Source organism: Crocodylus porosus, unplaced genomic scaffold, assembly GCF_001723895.1.
Source record: "Crocodylus porosus isolate Cpor-Errol unplaced genomic scaffold, CroPor_comp1, whole genome shotgun sequence".
Classification (NCBI taxonomy): domain Eukaryota; kingdom Metazoa; phylum Chordata; order Crocodylia; family Crocodylidae; genus Crocodylus; species Crocodylus porosus.
In genome coordinates, this window is record NW_017728915.1 from 25,611,393 (window position 1) to 25,633,307 (window position 21,915).

General features: G+C 42.5%; 1 protein-coding gene across 2 annotated transcripts in view; it reads right to left on the reverse strand.

The window, feature by feature from the left end:
- Nucleotides 1–477: 477 nt before the first annotated feature.
- WTIP (Wilms tumor 1 interacting protein) overlaps nucleotides 478–21,915 on the reverse strand; it is a 121,761-nt gene continuing 100,323 nt past the window's right edge. Inside the window, exons 4-8 of one of the 2 annotated variants that reach the window (XM_019535867.1) lie at nucleotides 15,144–15,206; nucleotides 11,695–11,825; nucleotides 9,911–9,962; nucleotides 8,062–8,130; nucleotides 478–4,957 (exon numbers count right to left, since the gene is read on the reverse strand). In XM_019535867.1, coding sequence (XP_019391412.1) covers nucleotides 4,805–4,957; nucleotides 8,062–8,130; nucleotides 9,911–9,962; nucleotides 11,695–11,825; nucleotides 15,144–15,206 — 468 coding nt within the window. In that variant the 3' untranslated portion in view covers nucleotides 478–4,804. Of the gene's footprint in view, nucleotides 4,958–8,061; nucleotides 8,131–9,910; nucleotides 9,963–10,698; nucleotides 10,818–11,694; nucleotides 11,826–15,143; nucleotides 15,207–21,915 lie in introns of those variants that run through there. The other variant, XR_002101271.1, reaches the window with a different exon arrangement.

Below are 21,915 nucleotides of genomic sequence, written 5' to 3' on the forward strand. Positions count from 1 at the left end.
AATAGCGAGGACACATTAAAATTCTGAAAGTGAAGCAATTGGTTGATATTGCTGTGTACTGCAGTGTAAAATACAAGGCCTTGAACCTGCAAAAACCTTTTTGTAAGAAAATTGGTAGCCTGGGCCATGATCCTACAATGTGGAAACTGTGAAACAACAGAACTCTTAAGAAGGAAATATTTATCTCAACTGAATTCTTTATATAATATATGGACTAGCTGGATGGGTTAATTAAAAATTGCCAGAGTGGCTAAATTCTTTTCTAAATGGAGCTGCAAAATGTTAGCTGTGGGCATATTTTAGATCTTAATTAGTAACACTTGCACCAGAAAACCCAAACTTTCATAAATACAGCTGCAGTCAATCGACATTAGCTGGCATTTCTACTGGCAATGTAAGGGTCTCTTAAAATGTGTCTACTGGCAATCTAAATAAAAGAAACTATTTACTTACAAGCAACACACTACAAAATCAAAGATAACTACAAAATTCTTTATTGAAAAAAAGCAGATTATAACATCTAAGGTTAAATGATACTTCTGACTTTTAATATTAAATAACTTAAGATGATAGGAAGTAGCTTCTTCTTTAGATAAATAAATCTACATTTCCCAATCTTTTTTCTTCAACAATCAAGGGAATCAAACACTGAAACACAAAAACCACAAGTCATTCTAAGGACTAAAAGACAGAGAAGCACATTTAGAGGTTTTACAAGGATATATACAAAAATAGTTAAACTAATGTATATTTGCAGCATGTAAACTAGTTACATGATATACAAACTGGGCATTTATATATTTCCTACAAAATAAAAATCAACGTTGGTCCAAGTTCTTGGAAGAAAACTATATTCTTTTAAAGAAAATGAAAATATTTCTTAAAGGAAAACTTAATTTAAGTCAAATTATATACTCTAGTTACGGCATTAGTTACAGGATGAATCACAAACTTTTAAACTTTTCTTGAAACACAAGAAAGCAGCTTTTGTGTGCCTCCTTTAGAGCTTTGGTTTACTTAACTATTCTGGAATTTCTTAAAGAGCTCCTCTATCCATACTTTAATTTTGAAGCTCCACCTTACAAAATATACACCAAAGAAAGAAAAGGAGAAAAACAAACCCCAAGCAAACCCTTTTGAAAGCTCAATTAGCTGAGATTTTTTTCTTTCCAAATCATAATTGTTTTGGTCTCTTCTTTGGAACTTGTCTTCCAGTGCACTAGGGACCCAGTGAATCTCCTAAACCAGCCATGTCCTGTCAGGACACTACAGAACTCCACTCCAAAATGAAATGTAGAAGGTGAATTCCTGAGTTCTCGCAATGCAAATGAGGACAAATTGTTAAATTGTTGCAATCTCAGAGTTCTGGAAGTACAGAACACAGCAGAGGCTTCCAACAGATTATCACAGATCAAAACGAATGTTGGCAAGTTTACATCTATGTTGAACCGAACAATGTAAGAATACTCCCGAAGGAAACAATTTCAAGGAGATTTCACTTAGGCAGTTCCCCAGACAGAGGAGGTAAAAATGCACAGGAAGTATCACTAATACTAAGTTGCACAACATGTTATTTGAACTTCGCTTTTCGCTTTCCTTGTATTTTTCCTTAACAGCGGCCAGTAAATTATACTCGAGCCCCAGTTCTGTACTAAATGGTGTAAAAGCAAGCGGTACCTTGTGGTAATGTAACAGAATGACCCTGTCTGTAGAAAATACTGGAACAACAACTGCTGCTTTCTGGTTTTAAACAAACTGCTCCCTCTACATTGAAACAAACGTTCAACATTTTATCATGACGATACTTAACACGTATTGGAACTGAGTAGAGCTACTAGAAAGACTGAAACGTTAAAATGTGGAATTAAATATTATTCTGTTCTACAGTATGATAGCTTTCAAAGAAGTAGTGTATGTACATGTTTGATACTGTGCTGTCCACTGAAAAGTACTGCAGCAGCGAATGTGGGGGCTTGCCGTTGAAATCGGGAAAGCGCTAGGTGTAGGATGGTGGCTGAAGGAAGGCCCGACTGACCTTTAGTCTCTTGTCTTCAGTTTCTGGGAAGTCCGAGCTCCCCATCTGCTGGACCTGTGCACTTTTCAGTAGAAAGCACCGTTCTGAGTTGACTTGCTCATGTGAACAGACCCAAATCTTCTGTATGGTTTAGTAACTGTTTTCTTTACTTCGAGTATTTCTTATACCTACGTTAAACACCATGAAATGCTCTGAAGCCAAATATGGCCCAAACTGTTTTGTGACCTGAAGAAGCATTGTGCTATGGCTGATGCTAAAAGTGTACCCTGATGCGCTGACAGTCTCCAGCTGGTATCTTCCCTGGTATCAGGCCAGCCCTTTGAATTAATGCAAGAAATAAATTAATACAAAGATAACTTTTTTGCCGTCACAGAGCTTGCTCCTCAGGACCCAAGCGTACATTTGCAAGGTTCCTTGGCACACGTAACTGTGGTAATTGTATACACCAGGGCTGTTCCCTTGCAAGGGGTTAAACTGCAGTCTACCCAGCCACCACTACCCTCCTTGTTCCCTGCAGTCAGGGTCTCCAGGCTCCCTCTTCCTCTGGCTTCATCTTCCCCCCTACTGGTGTGGTCTCTTCTAGTGTGACTCACAAGACATGTGGCCAGGGGGTTCTTAGAAGGTGGACAGCTCTGGTGTACACAAAGGAAGAGTGCAAATATATGCACATGGAGCATGCATGGGCCTCTGTGTTCGTCTTCCTGAAAATCAGGCTCTTGGTGTCCACCCACTGTAGGAACAGGATACAGACAGCATCAGCAGTCCTCCACAATACAGCCTTCCCGTTAACTAACTAGGCCAGGTATTCATTGTAAAAAAAAAAAAAAAAGGTGGATTGAAGTTCAGCAGAAATTTGTGAATTGCTGCATTTGTCTCCTCCCAGCAGGAAAGGATGCAGTGCTTTAAACCATAACAACACTTTTGGCGATCAAAAAATTCTATTAAAGGAATGAGAATCTCATGAACTAGGAACACCTATTGAGGAATTAGTCTACTGGCTGTCTCTTCTGCTTTTCAGCAACACCAAGAATCGCTTTAGTGAATCAATGGCACCTTAGAAACTGCACTTGATGCTTTAATGGTATTGCCAAGTAACAGTCATTGCATTATTTTGTTGGACTCAACACATGATGATTTTAAAAGCAATGGGTCAGATTGTCAGTTGGTGTACACTGACCTTGTGTTTTTGCAGTCCATGGAGCTCAGTCCATTTACACTTCCCAAGAACCAGGCTTGACATTGCCACCCAATTTACAGCAAAGGAATTTTAATTTAATTTAACTTAAAATACAAAATACTTTCAGGGAAAGGAATGATGGACACATTTCAAACCATAATTTTTTTGGGAAGGGCGGATCAATTCTCACGAGAATGCAAGGAACTGTTGTTTAAATTTACGGAGATGTGATTTGTGTGTAAATCATCAACACGCAGTAGAAAAAATATATAAAAAAAAGTATCTAACTTCCTATATGGAAGAGATATATTGCCCCAGAGTTCTGAGGTTATTGTAAAAGCTTATGTAAAATATGAAAGTGTGTACATTCTATGTACATCTAATACTTGTTATAAAATGTCCATGTTTCAGATGCCTGAATCTCTAACTTATTTCTGCTAGACTTTGTTTGGTTTTCATATGTAGGTGACCACTGTAATACGTGTTCTTTTCTCAGTTTATTTTTTAACCTAACTGAAAAAGATAATACAAAACTGCTGACCCTTTTTATCCCATGATAACATAAAAATGCAAAGCTGTTGGTAGCAAATGATGACCTCCTGAGGTCCCTTCCAACCCTACTTTTCTATGATTCTATGTCTTGTATGAAAGAAATATTACAGAGACACAGAAGTATCCCTTTGCATAGCCCCAAAAGGGGTGCTAAACCTGTTAGCAAAAAACAGGTTTAAAAGATGAATTGCTTCGTAAGTGCCAAATCACCAGAAGAATACGAGAACTGCCTTTGAAACCACGGCTACTCTCGTGTCACTGTGAACTCTAGAAAAACCAAATAGCTAAGTGGCTAGTGACCCTGGGGAACCATAATTTTCTTCATGTCATAACCCTGCATGTACCAATCTTAAGTCTTCAAGTAGATATGTTCTTCTCTAATGAGCTTCCTGTAGAAGACACCTGCCATGTTCCTGCAGGAAGCCAGACATGCTATTGGATCACAATGAAAATCAAATAGTGTGGAAAGCCTGGCTTCTGCCTCTTCACAGAATGCCATCAATTAACCCACGTTTGAAATTTCTGTCACTAAAAATAAATGGACTTTGCTTCCTATTAACTACTTCTGGGAATCTAAGTATTCCAAAAATGTGAGAGTGTTTACTGTCTCAGACCAGGATGTAGCGGGACTAGCTAGACTGCTAGCATTTTATCTTATCATGCTTGCCGCGATATGATAAGGTGCTAACTTTGTGGGATTCATTCTACACTCCTTACCCAAGCAAAACTGCCATTGAAGTGAAGCTAATAGGGAGTGCAGAACAGAGCCCTTTGTACCACCGTATTGAGAAATGCTGCTGCTTAGTTAGTGGTGCATTATTTCTTTCAAGTAGCCGGTGTCTCAGTGAAAATGTCTAGGTAAGCAAAACCATATGTACATGATCATAGAGGCCCCCTCACCTCTAATTTAAAAAAATAAATAACTTAGCTGGTTTAACTGGTTATTAGAGGAATTTCATCTTTAAAGGAATGGGAAAGTCATTTTTTGCTTTTCCATCTTCTCCTCTAATGATTTACTGTACTGCTGAAGAAAATGTCTTTCAGAGTTCTGTAACATGCATCGGGTAACTTGGAGGAGGATGCGGTGGTACTTTAATATTGAGGCGCCTAATATGACAGCCATGACAGAGCAGATGGCCCTCTAAAGGATAGCAACGATGGCCTTCTTCATCATTGAGCTGGAGACCGCAGTCCTAAAAGAAACATATTTTCACAGATTATTTAGTAATCTTTACTATTAGTTACTAATGCTTTACTATTCCTTCTTGCCAGCCTCTGAGGTTGCCCTGGCGCACACACTCCCTCTCTGATATGCTGACTATAATCATCTTGTGAGTACTTTGTAGATTAATGTTGACTATAATCTGTTAAGCAAAGAATGATGTCACCAAAATCTACAGGAACATGGAATTTAGACATGGGATTGCAGTACGTGTGGTTGGTTCTAGTACTGGTTTTCTTTGGTCTGTGCTATCCTGGCTCCTGCACTGATCCAGCTATGACCAGGATGATGCAAGGATGGACACCCCTAATCATAGGGCTACACAACACAGGCTGACATCGCTAAATGCGGAATTAGTGAGATCAAATGAAACAAGCTGGACATGGAGAGAGGCAGAGCAAGCTAGCAGAAGTGCAGAGATGGATGGAGAATCAGAGAACAGCTAAGTAGAGAGAAAACATTGTTCAGGTGAGAAATGAGCTAGAAGGTTTGAACTTTGGGGCAGAACTGAACCTCCTCTAAGACTGGGGGGTCAAACATGGCACTCTCTGTAGGATGCATCTCAATCAGATGGTGCAAGTCACAAAGGTCAAGGGGCTACAAGTCCAGTGTTTCAGTTCAGGCCTACCACCAAGTAGAAGTGCCTAATATGTGCAGTACGTATTAGGTTACTCTTGCATTGGATCAATATGTTTTCTGAATTTTTAAAGGGGACAAGTTTCCCTGATGAAATTATAAGGGTCTTGGCATGGAATGGATGCAGTAAGGAAGGAAACTGACTTACTTATATACCCAACTAGGGAGCTAAAATACCTTGGTGGAATGGTGCACAATTACAGCACGCAATGGTATATCTTAGTAGTGAACAACAGCAGAGTAGGAGTGGGGGGGGAGAAGAAAGCAACCCAAGCAAAACAGGTATCCCATTTGGTGATGATATTGTATGCTGCAGCGCAGTTCACAACACTCTCTGCACTCTCCAAGCCATTTGAGGCTAGGAGTTTATGTTTGGATTCCTGAATTTTGAAAGAGTGGGGCATAATTAAAAGTTCTTTCCAGTGGCAAATCCTGACAGAGAAGCTGGAGACACTGAGGTTTCATGTGCTTAGTATGGAATACAAGTTGAACAGTTTGGGCAAACAGGCAGTGTTGAGTGCTTCTAAGCTAGGTGTCTTGAACATCAAAGAGAAAACAAAATTTGATCAGATTTGAGGTGTGATCCATTTCTTAACTTCCAGAGTTTTAAAATGAAATTCTCAGCTTCCTATAGGAGAGAATGATGAATTAAATATGCTTTCAGGCAGAGCAGAAATACTTCATAAATTGCTTTATGGACCATCTAATCAGGCATTTTAGACCAGTCAGCTATATTCTTACTCAACTTTGTGCTCAATCATTTAAGAGATTGTAGAAATATAAAAGAACAATTTGATCAACGGGGGGGTCATTGTTGGGAATGTTGTTTTTTTTCAGAAGTTGATAAGTAATTGAGGAAATGCAAAGTAACCAATGATTATACAGCAAGGGACTTGAGATTTTACGATGAGTTATTAGCTTTTGTCACAGTTCACAAATTAATCTCACAAATTCTTTCCCATTTAATTAGGTAGGAAATTCCAGCCGGTTCAACCATGGAGCCCTTTCTGAAATCTGCTTCCTTCCTTGTAAGACAATCTCCATAGCTGGAATATGGCAGCTCTTCTTCACCTTGTGAACTCCCATACGTTAAGAATATTTCCCACAGGATGTAAGCACTACACCGTAAGCCATCAGCCTCAAGAGCTTTTGGTCATTAGACTCATGATGACAGACTAGATAGTAGGCATATAAAAATGGAGGGAGTTGAGAATGAGATTAACCAGCAGTCGGATCTGAGAGTTTGGGCTCAGGCCTCTTAATTGCTAACCCAACACAGTATCAAATTGCAGTTGTGCCAGCAGGCATGCTGCCTGCCAACAGCCCTGTTTAGCCAGGCCTTTCTTAGGACTTCTAACAATTTGAGATTAACTAAAGATATGCCAAATGCTAACAGCTTGCCTTGCCTCTCACCCATTCCATCCTCAGTTTGCTGTGCAGTAACAGAGCCTGTCCTCCTACTTCATTTCAGTTTCTAAAAGGGCCCCCACTGATTTACCAACTGCTGTTGGGTTTGCAGTACAGGCACTCTTGCATTCCCTTTACATGTCGTTATGTTTGTCCACTGAGCTGGAGGGCCAAGGCTTTTCAAATCAGCTAGTGAGCTTGGGTGCCCAACATGAAACACCTGTGAAAGGTTTTACAAGTGCCTGTCCAGCACTTTCCGGAGATTGGGGACCTTGTTAAGGTCTGAACTCTGGAAACCAAAACCAGAGGAATCCAAACTTATTAGTGACCTGTGGAAAGCCTGGTGGCTACAAGGACTTGAATTTAGCATCCCCTTTTTAACTGGCTGTCAATCCAGCCTGTAAAACTGAGTTCCCAGCTTGTGGGAGCATGTGCATACATCAGGTAGATGTCTATTGACTCTACCTCTGCTGTTTGTGGTTCTGAGGAGAAGCAGAGGCAGACTTGCCTCAAATTGGAAGGAATTTGGAGCTCAGTCATGAGAACTGAAAATAAACCCTTGTTAGGACATTCTCAGATACAGTCCAATAGGCAGAGAAGCAGGGGGATGGAGCTGCCATGTGAGCAAAGTCTGCACAAAGCAGTAGATGGGTGACTGTGTTAACAAGCAGGATATAGGAGCCCTTCTAAGGGACTCCCTCAGTCAGTCCTCGTAGAGCTACTCTACTTTGTGCAGCAGACTTAAATACGAATTAAGCCAGAGAGTGAATGACTCAGTATACTGGTGGTGAGAGAGGTGGTTTAGATCCTTGCTCTGTGCTGGCAGGCGGAAGGGCCACCATCACCACCTCTCCGTGGCTGGCTAATCTAAACCCCAAACACTCATGGCACTCCATCTTAGTGAGTGTTCCTCAGTGTTACACAGGAGCAAGGGATAACTTGGCCTGGGTCCAGGTAAGTAATCCAACTATAGGTAAGAAAACACCAATGGAGCTGTAGCATGGGGGCAGTGCAGAGGTGCTGCAGGCTTACCTCGCAGTGATAACATTCCACATGATAATCTTTGTCCATCGATACCACTCGAATGGTTTCCTCGGAGCCCTGGTTGAGAAAATGGAGGGAAAATGAGATGGGACTTTAGGGGTCATTTTGTGCATTTTCTATGTGGAACATTTCCTACAGTCCCAGAAAGCCCTATTTTCACTGCTGTGAGACTGTATTCCTTGGCTTTGTTCTTTCTTGAAGACAGCCAGGGCCTCTGATCACTTAAAAGCCTTAAATGTTCCCTACTGGTACAATACCAGACCTCTTTCATGCACTGCACCAGGGAGATCCCTATTTTGAGGATTTAGAAGAGACTTCAGTGCACATGTGCAGCTTCCTCTGTAATCCTTGGCAGACAGCACTATGTCTAGCCATCAGAATTTGGCCCATAACATGGAGGCTTTAAAGGTTCATTTTTTCCAAGGGAATCCAACACGTAAAATAACTGCCAATAAGACACTTAGCTATCTGTTAATCTACTTGTTCTTCACAGATACTTTGGCTTAATTTTCCACTTGCACTAAGCCAGGAACTGTGCAGCTACTTTGTGTGGGCAGATGTGCACTCCTAAATGAAGCTTGCTTAAACATTTGGACCTGCCTCTTTTGTGTAATTCCAGGTGTGGTTTGAACATCAGATGTGACGCAGGCTGTACTGAAAGGACCTACAGGGCAAGCCATCACCTGCATGGCTAGACTTGAACTAACACAGATGCCTTCCATGGGAAAGCACCAGTAATCTGCCTAGAGAAAGGTTGCTGCAACTCTTGATAACTGTCAGCTGACTCAGATGTAGAACAGCCAAGGCTTTTAAAGGAAGGGCAGCTGAGTAATAAGCAAAACACAGGGAAAAAGGAGAGGACACGTACTCAGGATGTGCTATCCTGCCACTTCCACGTCACTAGAAGGAGGGTCTGCGTTCGTGTCACGTGCAGACAAGAACAAGGAGGTGTGTGTACGATAGATCATCTTAATGTACAGATGTCTTATTGTGCCTAAGCATAACTTCCAGCCAAGATACACATATAACATATCAGATTCCAAAATATTCCACTGTTTAGTCGGAGAGAATTTAAAGTCTCAACTTTGGCTTTGCTCTCTTCCATCTTGTTACTGGCTGCTTACTGTTGGCCTCACTTGGCCTCATTCACAGATTGGGGTACTTTCCCTGGAAATCAGTGGGGCCATGCTCATAGCAAGGCACGCACTACTCAGTAAGGCTACGGTGGGAGAACACAACCCTACATAGTTGCAAAGGATGGAACTGAAACACCAACTCTTTCCAAAAAACTGAACTTGCTACGTGCTCAGTGCACCCAGTTTCCTCTCTTTTCCATGGCAGTGGGGGATGCCCTGCAGAACCCGAGGGCATCAAGGAACCATCTGACTGGCTCTGCCCTAGCTAGTACCCAAGCCCTTCTACAGTGTGGGTTCCCCAACAGCTGATGCCAAAAATACAGATACAACAAATAAGGGAAGGTCTTCAATGAATGGGAACTAAAGAGAACTAATACCTGTTCTTGGGCCTCCATCCAGGGCCTTGAATTAAATCAGATCTTTAGCAGCAATAGCTAATACCTGTGAAGCACCAGACAGACACACAGTGTTATGCTGCATGAGCCCGGTGCTTATTTCCACCTCTGGGAACATCTGGGAATTAAGTTATTGGAAATTTTGTTTTTGAGGCATTACTGATTTTGGAGGTGGGATGGAGCCTGCTGCTGTAGCTGAGGTGTCTAAATTATCCTGTCTGAGCAAATCTTTACAAGATGCTCCTATGGAAACCCCCATGTTATCCAACGAGCTGTTTGTGCAGAGCGTACATGCGCAGTCCATACCTGTGCTGGTAGAATCGGCTGATTACAGGAAGCACATTTTGGTGCAAAAACCCTAAGATTAAAGAAGAGAAAGCATTCAAATCATATTTAAAAATCTGGGAACACAAGAGCACTTTAACTACAGCCCATCTATAGAGATGTTGCTTCAGGCCGCAAAATCCAGAGATCCATTTTGGGACGTTTGAAGAGGAGACTGATTCAAACATACTTGTGGCCTTTCTGTCTCAGGTCCCTTACACTAAGGTATTGTTCCCCAGTGACCACTTCTGCCTGCAGTTTGTACACATGGACTTCATGAGCCTACGTGAGAGAAGTGACTCTTCACCTGGAGGTTCTGACCCACCAGGTGTCAGACCAGCATGAGACTTGTCCTTCCCATGTTGCTAACATGGAAGGAGGGTAGGGTCTAACAAACAGAGAAGGGAATTTCATGGGACTCCTAGTACAGAACAAGTGGGAATCAGTAAGACACTGACTGCAGGGCTACGTGTATTCTGGCCTTCCTTCACCTTAGGACTTGGAACAACTTTCCCTAGCAACTATGGCTCTAACAGTTACAAACCATACTCCCACCCCCAAAAATCATCTGCTCACAATAAAGGTCAACTCTTCTTGATCACAACTGTTATAGCCATTATGCTAATATTCACTCTTCTCCTGATCAATGAAGCTGACCTGGGGAGAACATGTAATTTATTCAGGGGTGCTATGGTCTATTCTAGCTGAGCCCATGCAGGATTTGGCCCGTGGTTTGTGTTATCAACTTAACATCAACTAAGAGCATTCACCTTCTCTTTGACCTGGAGCAGAGGGGAGTCCCCTCAGAGGAATTCAGAGTTGACATAAGGATGCTGATAACGTAATTCTAACCCTAGCTGTGTCATTACTTCCTCCCCGATCAGCCAAGCTAGATAAAAAGAGACATTTTTATAGTTGGCGATTTTTCTGATTTATAATTTTCAAATGTTTGAAAAACATTATTCCTAAATGCATGCTCAGCATGAGACTCATCACTTATTCAGTATAGATGGTCCACGGGTTAGAAATTTGGAAGGAAAATAAAAATATATTTAATCAGGAAATACACCCAAATTATGAGATGTGAGACCTGTTCAACGTGTGGAGCACAGCAGTGCACATAAACACTGTGAAATGCGAGACTGGACTGCAGCAGTCTTCCTGTTCACATGTTCTGAGATGTATTTTAATTCTGATGTATTTTAGGTTATCTGAGGCCCAGGCTCTGGATCTGTTTGTTTGTAAAGCTGCTAAATCAGACAACTAACACGGCACTTGCAGGCGAAAAAAAGGCCACCCTGTAATGAGGAAAACACTGTCCAGCCAAGATTCAGTCACACTGCCGGGGACGAAGGCAAGGGTGGGGAGAGGGGCAGCAGTATTGCTGACAATGTTTTTCTATGCTTTTGTTTAATTCTAACAAGGGGCTCTTGAACAACCACCCTCACCATGTACCACATTCTGATCTAATACACAATTTCCTCCCAAAAAATGAATAGATAAGCTCCAATGTCATCGCCAATGGCCAGAAGCAGTTTCCACTGTAGAAACAGCTTCCGTCAGCAGTGCAAAGGCTACTGCTAGGCCAGGTGCAAGCATCAGCAGGTACATGTCCATGCAGTCCATAACCTGCACAAAGTATCAGAGCTGGGAGGTGAGAGGACTGGGGACACAACTGCACTGGCCCTCCACAGACCTTCTGTATTGATTAAAAAGAGGTTTCAATACAGGCGCTTTCCAAATGCAGGGACTGGATCTATGCTTACGTGTGATAGTCTTTGACACAGTAAATGTTGTTCTCCACGTCTACAGTAAACGGGACTCCATCCAAACATTCGTTACATACTACGCAGCGGAAGCAGCCAGGATGGTATGACTTTCCAAGAGCCTGTAAAATCTTAAGGAGAGGCAGACAGCATAATGAGCTGGTGCATGTTCAGCATGACATTCCCCATACATAGCAATCACCTGACTTTCAACCAAGGCAGTGAAACGCATGTCAGGAGGACACATTCATTCTGCAGAACCACTAGCGAAGGGGCTGCTGCAAAGCCTCTTGAAGTTAATGGAAAGGTTCTCTTTGTTTTCAATGCATTTTGTATCGGGGTTCTTGGTGGGGGGCGGGGGATTGCGAGAACTGGGTTTATAACAGGAAAGCAGCCTCTACCTGAGCTACAGATGGATGAGTCTGAGGATGGAAAAAACAGAATGGATGTGCTGATAAAGTAAAACAATGTAACAAATTCAAATGGAGACTGAGAGCCTTTCTGGAAGATGCATTTCAGCCAAACACAAACTGTTGGGCTCAAGAGCAGGGAAACTGAAATTATGGGCCCTATAATGTACAGGAGGTCAGACTAGATCTAATCGTCTCTTCCGGCCTTCAACCTTAGGAATCTATGAAAAAGAATGACTCAAACACAAATTTAGTAAACTTGACTCCTTAGTAACGGTTAACAATTACATTATCTGCTTTTCTTTACCGGCTGTTCAAGTTTAGTGTTGATTTTTGTTGACCAAAGACTCTTACAGGCTTGGGAGACTGACAGTCAGTCAGGCTTTAAAGTTTTTAGTAACCCAAGCAAGTCCTGGCAAATAAATACCATATTTTCCTACAGATAACCTGCACCTTTCCACCCCAAACCAGCTGGGGAAAAATTGGAAGTGTGTATTATATGCAAGGATAAGGGCTCCTCGTGCGAGGAACTTCGGAGGTCGCATGCATGTGTCGGGAGCAGGGCAGATTGGTGGCAGCGTTAATTGCCACAGTTCTGGGAACCATGGCAATTGATGCTACCACTGCTCCCTCCCTTTCCTTAACCCCCTGCCACCAGATTTCCAGACCTGTGGGCAGCCCTATCCTCAGCTGTGTGCCAGAATGGGACAGCGTATGGGGCTTGTCCACAACCAGACCCAGCATACTCAGTCCAATCCATGCACAGGCTGGACCCCAGCTGTAGTCTTTGCAGTAAGGTGCCAACACCAGTATGTCAGATTGAGCACTGCATGCTGGATCAGACCCTAGCCCCTGAGCCCCAACTCCAGGGATTTCAGACTTCTGATACACCCTTACCTCAAGATATTTTTTCTCTTTCTTGGGGTCTTGTGTGTGCTGTATTTTGGGGCATATCATATGTAGGAAAATATGGCAGCTTCAACTCTAGCTCTAGTGTGTTGAGCAGGAAGACTCAGTTATTATGGAACAGCCCTGGGAGTCTACACATGATGCCTTTAGCTCTCATGTTACATAACGCAGGGTAAAATTCCTTGTGTGACTATCACCTTCTGAAGGTGACTTCAGATAGCGTCTGCCAACACATTCATTTTAGCTCATTCTGGAGCTGCTAATAAGATGAAGATTCCTCCAGGTCTGTGGGTGAACTGTTCAGATCCACAGGAAACAAACAGCAGGGCACAGGAAAAATTATGAACTACACAGGAAAAACTGTCCATCCAGTGACTGGGTGTCACATTCAGTCTGACCTGTGTGGTTAGAAATTACTCAATCTCTCTGTTAATCTGAGTTTCTATCACAACTCTAGATGACATACATATTAGACCTATTCTGAAGATATTTTATACACAGGACTACAACCGAGTCAGCTGCACTTCAGCTACTGAGCAGCTTCAGTACTGGTCCCAAATTTGGGTGGGATCACAGTCCTGACTGTTCTTTCACCTGTGGCCTCAGTCAGGATTCTTACTACTGCACAGGCATGTTCGTCTGCTTGTTCATTAGTGGGGAGGGGCACAAAGGAATCAGCAGGTGAAGACCACTTAAATCCTAGATCTTGCAGCAATATTTCCCTCTGTTCATGGAAAAGGGCTGATGATCATCTGTCAAACTCCCAGCTCATGAACTCCACCAAACTAGGTATTATGGACTCCTGCCTAGGATGCTGCAATTAGCATGCAAATCAGACTACCCCCTCCCTCCCAGCATGAGACAGTTCTAGGAATTTGCTCCTGGGCTAAACTGAACAATATCCTTGTCCAGCTAGTGGTACCAGGATGCAAGCCAGAAGCCTCAGTAGCTAACTTTCCATTCCAACTCCTACTGAACAACCAAGTTTGCAAAAGCTTTTTGTTTACTCAGGACTACTAACACTAAGATATATTTTAAAGCTAGAAGAAAATACCAACACACCAGAACCTTATTAATACTATTTGACAGAAGTCTTTAGCATGCAAATTATCGCTTGCTTTTTTGTTTTTGGGCTTTTTTCCTGAAGGAGAATTGGCCAAATTCATTCATACCCTGAGTTGCATCAAGGGTGTTTGGCTTGTACTTCTTTTTTAAACAGCTTCTAGCCAGTCTCCTCCCACAAGCCACAGCTGCTAAGCCAAGCTCATTAACAAAGACATCATATCAATAGATGACTTCATGGACTGTGCCATTCCTGTCTGTGAGTATACAGAATAGAGGCTTACATAAGAAACTAATTTATTTTATCAGAGGCAACGGGGAAGCAGGAGCCTTTCAAGGGTCTGCAGGAGAAACTCTTATTGCAGTTCCCATCCCTCAGAAAACAATTCATCTTCTTTGGCCACTGTCAGGGCTGTGCCTGAAGAAGCATTTTTCCTCTTTGGGAGTTTCTCTCTCTAACTGGCAAAAGTAATAACCTACATCACTACTGGTTGTTTTCCAGTGCTTTCAGGCAGTAAACACAGCCTCACCATGCTGCTGTGAGGGAAGTAGTGGTATCCCATTTTACAGGTAGGGAAACTGAGGCACAATGCCAGCAGCAGAGCTGGGAATAGAGCTCTTGTTCCCTGAACTTCCTGCAATGGCCAACAGATTATGCTTCCTTTGACAAGGCAGTGCTCCTGCTGCCTTGCTGGCTGACAAAGCAAACCTTCATTTTCTTTGACTGCTTTTTCTGTGAAATAGTTCTATATTTTACAGGCTACAAAAGTATATTAAAGCCTACAAAAGTTTCCCGCTGCTTCACTATCAACATTTTCCCCATTTCCCCCAGACTTGGTGGAACTCTCAGTCAGAACAGCTGCTCTCTGCACGCAGGTTAACGGGATTGCTGTTGTGAATTCGTTGTTATTTGAACTGTGATGCTTCCTTGATAAAAATGCCCTTGGCAAGATGGGGAGAAGGGTATAGCTTGATTATGGGGAAAAAAAACAAAGAGGTTGCAACATTGCAACACTCAAAATACATCAAAAGAAACATATCCCACAATTATTGAGTTAGCTTTCTTACCATTTCCATTATGAGGTGTCCACATACAAAGCACTTGTCTGCTGTTTGTTGAAAACCTGAATACTGTTCAAATGACATAAAGGAAGGGATTGTTAGTAACTGCTAATTGCCCTTTCTTGCTTTCTAAAGTTATACTTGTCACACAAATGCTAGGTTGTTTTTCTGTCTAACCTAGGATGAAACAAACCTTGCCACACTGAGCTGGCTCCAGTACTTTTTTATGGCCTGGTGTGAAATGCTCTTGGAAGACTGATTCAAAAGCTTTCACACTGAACTTTGAACATGCTCAGATTCTGTTCTCAAACAGCTGGAGCTAGTTTTGCCTTCTGATCAGAGCATGTAGTTAACACAGAAGATAAGGAGGATCTGGGCACAAGTGCATGCATTAAATTTGAGATATATATATTTAGTGTTCTCTTTGGCATGATGGAATCTACTTACAAAAAGACAGATGTCAGGTAAAGCTGTACACCTCCCCATAGTCAAACTCCCCTTGACTTAAATGGGACCAGGATTTCATCCTACGTTGTTTGGGCAACAAAAAGACAGGAACAGGGAAGCAGATTTGTAAAGTAGGCTGCCAAAGTTCTTGAGCCTGCCAACTGACCCGTTAAACATTTGTCCTATAGGCAATGGGGCAGAGGGTGCCAGAAGGACTGAAGCTTTGTAATTTTTAAGCTATTATTTGCAGTAGCCTGGCACTTTACCATGGCCCTTTGCAGCCACATGTCAATGGGCCACTGTGCGTGCATGTTTTCCACCTCACCAGGACTGGGTGTCCAGTTGTTTACATGGTGTTGCAAGATGGATATTTGATTATTTGAACTACTGGGGTTATGAAAAAAGACTGATTGAAAAGTGTGGGTATCCTGTAGGTGCTGCCTGAACCAGAAGGCCAAACCACAGCTTCTCTGCCAGAGCCCCGGTTTGCTACTTTGGCCAGCCTGATGCCTCCTTGCATCCAGTCATTTGTCTGACAGGCCCTACTGGAGTCAGTGGGGAAGTTCCACTGATTTAGGGGTCACAGGGTCAAAATAATCTAGCAAACATTTTCCCCTTTTAGTCATTTATTCCCTGATTTTTCCAGGTAGGTAGCACACTGGTAAGAAGGTCATTGCTACTGCCTATCAGAAATGATTAGAAACTGAGATCTGTCCCATGCTGCAATGGACATGCAACATGTTATTTAATAGCAAGCTATTTCAATCCTCACAGGACATATTAACACAGGCAAGTTGGCCTATATACTGGATAATGCAGCATAGTATCTTGACTGTGCATGCACGTGTGTGTACACACACACACACACACACACACACACACTTTAGAACTTAAAAGTTTTAAAAATAACAAGCAACCCCCAAGGCATTCAGGAACATGCATGGAGAAGCACATGCACAAGAGTTATGCTGATGTTTCTGCACAATGTTTTGCTACCTTGAGTAATGGCAGTTGTGTGCAACTGCCTAGAGTACTGAGCACACTGGTTAGGATCCCCCCGCCCCCATGTTTATTCCTTTAATATCAAAATATTTGTTTTTCTCATTCAAGACCCTGCTACCCAAGGATGCTCCCTACTTCCACTGTATCTAAGTGACCATCTGGCCAGACTGTTTCCTAAGGTTGTGACCTTGGGGCTTCTGGAAACAGGTGGGGAGGTCCTGGCAGAACAGACAGCTGAGGATTAACAATAGCATAAACCCAGCTAATTCTCCAGTCTTGTCAGCATGAATCTACCAGGACCATCTGGCTGTCATTTGATAAGGAATGCAAAGGAGCATTTACCCAGTTATTGATTAACAAGGAACAGTATTCCCAAAGAGCCAAATAGCTTAGCGGTCTGGCTAATGTCATTTATTGCAGGCTGGATTGCCATAAATTACACTGTGCGCCAGAGGGAAGAGTTTTGTTGATACAAAAATCACTCTTTATATGACTAAACCCATTAAATTAAAACCATTGTTCATTTTTAAACGGGAGAAGTTGTGCGCTGAAAAAACACATGAGCTGGATTACTCGATTTAAGAAAACGCTGCCAAGTGATGCAACATTTTATTGCCTCGGCAAAGCGACCCTTCTTCGCTGCTATACTGTACATCTATCTGATTGCAGCATTGATCCAAAAAAGCCTGAGAGCTTTTGGTTCAATGAGAGTTGGGTTTTGGATAAGTCTCTCCTGGTGTTCTGAATCTTGATGGGATGGATCAGAGGGATAGTCCTTTGATCCCCACAGCACTTTTTCTACATTATACCAGCGCAACGGAGGCTGTAATACCCTTGAACAATAAACAGGTATCTCCAGGCGTTTGTGCATCAACCATTCAACTCCATCCTGCAGTGTAGTTTCTTTTGTTCCTAAACTTGGAGAACTCCAGCCTTGGTTGTACAAAGTTTTGAATTTAAGAAGCATAAAGTAAAAAATAAGCAATCCTCTGAGAGATGAATAAGAACTGGCACTCACCCTCTGCTCTCTTCAGAGTGCTTTATATAGACCAGGGGTACTCAATCTTTTTGCCCTGGGGACTGGATGGGCAGCAGCATGGTCTCTCCTTGGACTAGATCCAGCTGCATGGAGGCAGGTAAAAGGCAGTGCAGCCCTGAACCGACCACGTGGGGGGGGGAAAAGGGTTGTGGCCTGGCCCCTCGGCCCAGCTGCACAGGGCTTGAGAATTTGACAGCAGGGGAGGGGTGGTAGTATTAATTGCCACTGTTCCCCCAACTACCAAATTTCCTAACCCTTGGGGAGCTCTATGGGTTGGATGCACTGGATCCGCAGGTTGGATTTAGCACATGGGCTGGGGGTTAAGCAGCCCTTCTACAGACTACGCATCACAACCATCCTGTGAAGTAGTATTACGCATATAGTGCAGGTGAGAAAACAGAGGTAGAAAACAGCAGAAAGAGAACAAAAACATGGTCCCTAACCCGAGGAACTGAGATAGGGGACTACCAGGAGCATGATAGGCAATAGCAGGCAATGGTCTCAAAACACCAGGAGCTTAAGAGGCCTCACATTTTCATGCAGACAGTGTGGCTTCTGCCAAAGGCATATTTCAGGACTGGCTTATCTTGGCTCTCATTGAAGTCAATAGTTCCCAAGGGAGCAATTAGACCATTTCCAAGTGTTTTTTTAAACCTTATCCTGCATTTGCTTTCCTAGCTGTGAAATGGGGACAGTTCCTGTCTCACATGAAGGCTGGAAGGTTCAATGGCTCAGTTTGGTGAATCACTCTGGGATGATGGTGCTGAGGCTGATATCACTAGGTGATAGTGAGAGGGATCCAAACCCCAGTCCCTGGCTCCTCCTACTGCCTAGGCCCGTCTGAGATGCAACCGATCTCTGGGCCGTCCCTAAAGAGGCAGTTTTTACTTTGCATTTTCTTTACCAGTGAATGATAACAGTGTCTTTTTTACCATCTTAAAACCACTGAACTATTTTGTTTGGGTTTTCTGTGCTTGCCAGTGAGGTTTTTAATTACTGTTCCCTAGACAAATAAATAATATACATAATCGTTTGGCGCTAGAAATGTACTTCCAGGAGCCTACAAACAGTATGTGCCTAGTTTTACTAGAAAGAGGTTTTAAAACAGTGAAGTGTATTTGCTTTTCACTTTTTTTTTTTTTAAATGCCAGCAATACTGAATAATTTTCAACCAGAGAGAAGTTTTGCCATATAAAGCCCAGACTGAGGAATGATCCTTTATTTGTGATTTTAAAATAAGACACCAGGTACCAAAGTACTAAGAAATCAAATGGCTCTTGGCCATTTAACAGGTGACTGTTCTGCAGTCTCGGTTGTCTCAAGCTTTTACTCCCATATTTATCTCCTTACTGACTGTCAGCTTTCAGGATGTTAACAGCCTTTGTAACAGTCAAGAGATTATTTTAGGAGCCTAAATATGTAGATATTTTAAAGGGAGACTTGGAGATGTAGAGCTCAAGGTTAAAAGTAAAAGGCTTAGCTAGCTGAACTCTGTTGTTTGCTCATCCCAAGACTATGATTCCTAAACAGGCAGAAATCTCCAATGATTTTTGTCCAGTTGCTTTTCTTTAGATGGGGAAAAAAAATCAGATCCATTAGTGCCCCCAAATGCTGATCTCCAGTTTAAAGGACTCTTTTGCCTACTGTGCAATAAATACGTCCTAAATAAATTAGCAATGTATTTTGAGCATATAATGGACAATTATACATGAAAGATAATTCCACCAAGTACTGTGACAACGGTCTCCTTGCTGCAATCAGTCCTTTAACTCAGCTACTTTGGATCCTTTAAGCTTAGATACTTTCAGCACAAGCTTCAAAAGACACTGTGTATATCTGGAAAAAGCTTCAGGACCCAGTTTTCAACCTTAGCCTCTCTGTCAGGTCTTGGTAAGGACTTGCTGCTACTTCTTAACATGCCTAGCCATGCCTGTGGAGTGGATGCTACTGCTTCCCTGCTGTTGTGTACTTGAGACAAAAAAAACCAAAACTGCTTTCCTCCTGAAAACAAAGCCCTCACAGTCTCTTACAGACCTATTTCCTCTTTGAATGGAGATCTTAAAAACCTGGTAAAGGCCTGTGCTAACAGGTCCAATAGGTTAGGTTTCGGCAGATACTCTGGGTGCCTTGTAGTAACATCAGGAGCTTTTTATCACTGGCGCTTTCTGGTTCAGTACCGTAAAAGTTGCTTACATTGAGTCACTGGGCCTGGACTTGAGATTCCTCCTCTTTCATGCTTAAAAGGCCTTTGAGAGGAGAAACCAGGAGATTTTGCCAAGATGCTTCAGGCATTTAAGTCTGAAAACTCATTTCTGAATTGGGTGCTAAGCTAATAATGTATTCCAACCCCAGGCTGCCTGTAATCCCTCACAGACTCTCTTCTCCTTGGTTTCCCATTAGCAGAGCATCTGTCTTCTCTCTCCTTTATTGTTTGCACTCTGCATGGGACCCTTAGTACATGGGACACAACAAGGCAAGAAATTCATGGAATCACGTCAGGAGAGGGAAAGAATGTAAAATTTTGCTTTATGCAGATGGCCTTTATTTCTACACAACTAAACAAAGCTATTAAACTGGGCTGAATGCACTGAGGACCTCTCAGGCTTTAAGATGGTTGTGGCAGGTGGCAGAGATTAAATACAGGCTGAACCATCTGGAACAGTGTCCTGAATCTTCTGTGAGGTCCTTTAAAGTGCCTGGTGCCTTATCTCCATGGCTCATGTTGGGGGCTTATGCTCCCACACTCACATTGGCCCCTTTCCTTTTTTTGGCTTCTGCCAGAAGGACACTGGCAGGGCAGGGGCGGGCTAGGGTAGAAGGGAAGCTAAGCGCTGCTCAGAAGAGTATTGGTTCAAATTGTGTGTGGACTTTTGCAGAAAATCAGGAATTTCCTGGGTGGTTGAATTTTGCCTTAGCAGTGAGGCCACTTACGAAGCGGAGGCCGGAAGAGCTCTGTGCACCAACAGATTTCTTCCTTCTTGGTACCAATAACAGTTTTGCCTGAATAACGACTGTGTAGAAATAAAATTAGGGCCAAAGCTTTTGACCCGGGAGTATTTTCTGACAGCCAGATTGTCCTGTGTTCATAAAGAGTGAATAACCTCTGGCTTCAGCTGGAGACTCATTTTCTTTGACTACCCAGCTGCTAGTCGCATGTTATTTGGGCAATTAAAAACAATCTGGATCTTATTCAAAACAGAGGTCAGGAGATTTCAATTAAAAACCTACTGCAGCCAACATGAGCATTTATTTTAGAGGTTCAATCCATTACTTTCTCGCTAGCCTTTCTTTTGACTCCCTAACAGAAAAATATGATGAGTAATGATATACTTACAAGTGTCTGGCATGAGCTAAACACAATTAGAAGTGCACTTTTAAGTGCAATTCAGCTTGTGAAATATAAAGTTTGGTATAAGATTAAGACCAGGAATAGATCAAGGGAGGGTTGGTGAAAGGACACAAGACACAGGACAAGCTTGACTTTACACTGTCCAGCAGTGTCTCAGAAATGTATTCCAGTGCAGGACAGCTATAAGAACCATTCCATAATGATGGTCTTTTCTGCCTTTTCCCAGAGGATCATTCCTGGGATCCCCCTTTAAATATTCACAACTTTAACGACCATGAGACAAGCTCACTATGGGGTATGATGGATGGCAATCAAATCTGAGGACAATTTAACAACTATCTTAATTCAGGCAATGCTGAACTCGTCTTGGTGAGCTCTAGCTCTTATCGACATTTATCCCTACTCATTTACCATATTATTCAGATCAGTGCACTCTGTGGTTACTGTTCTTTTACAGATTTAGGAGATTTTGCTGGACTGTAGTTGGTCTCAGAGTTCAAGGCTCAGATTTCAGTTAGCAGGCATGCAGTTTGCTACTGGTGAAATGTTGTCAGTGTCCACCACTGCCTCTCCCAGTCGCAAGGCCAACGCTCTGATGTGGACCCTTGTTTTGTTTTTTTTACATATAGCACCCTTAAAACAACAACCACCCCTGTCCTCTAGTAGGTATTCCTTTGATGCAAACTTGGTCTCTTTAAAGTTGATGGACTTTTTGCCAAAGACTTCAGTGGCATTGTAACATCTTAATGTGCCATCTTCAAACCACAGTGCAACCATATCACATGATCACTAGTAATTATGACCCCAAACAAAAGCCAGCTCTGCACAGACTTGAATTTTGGATGAAGAAACAAATCCACAGTTCCTGGACTGAATCAGAATAATCACTTCAAATACTCCAAGACACTGAAGACTTCTACAGTTTGGACCAAATCTCCAGA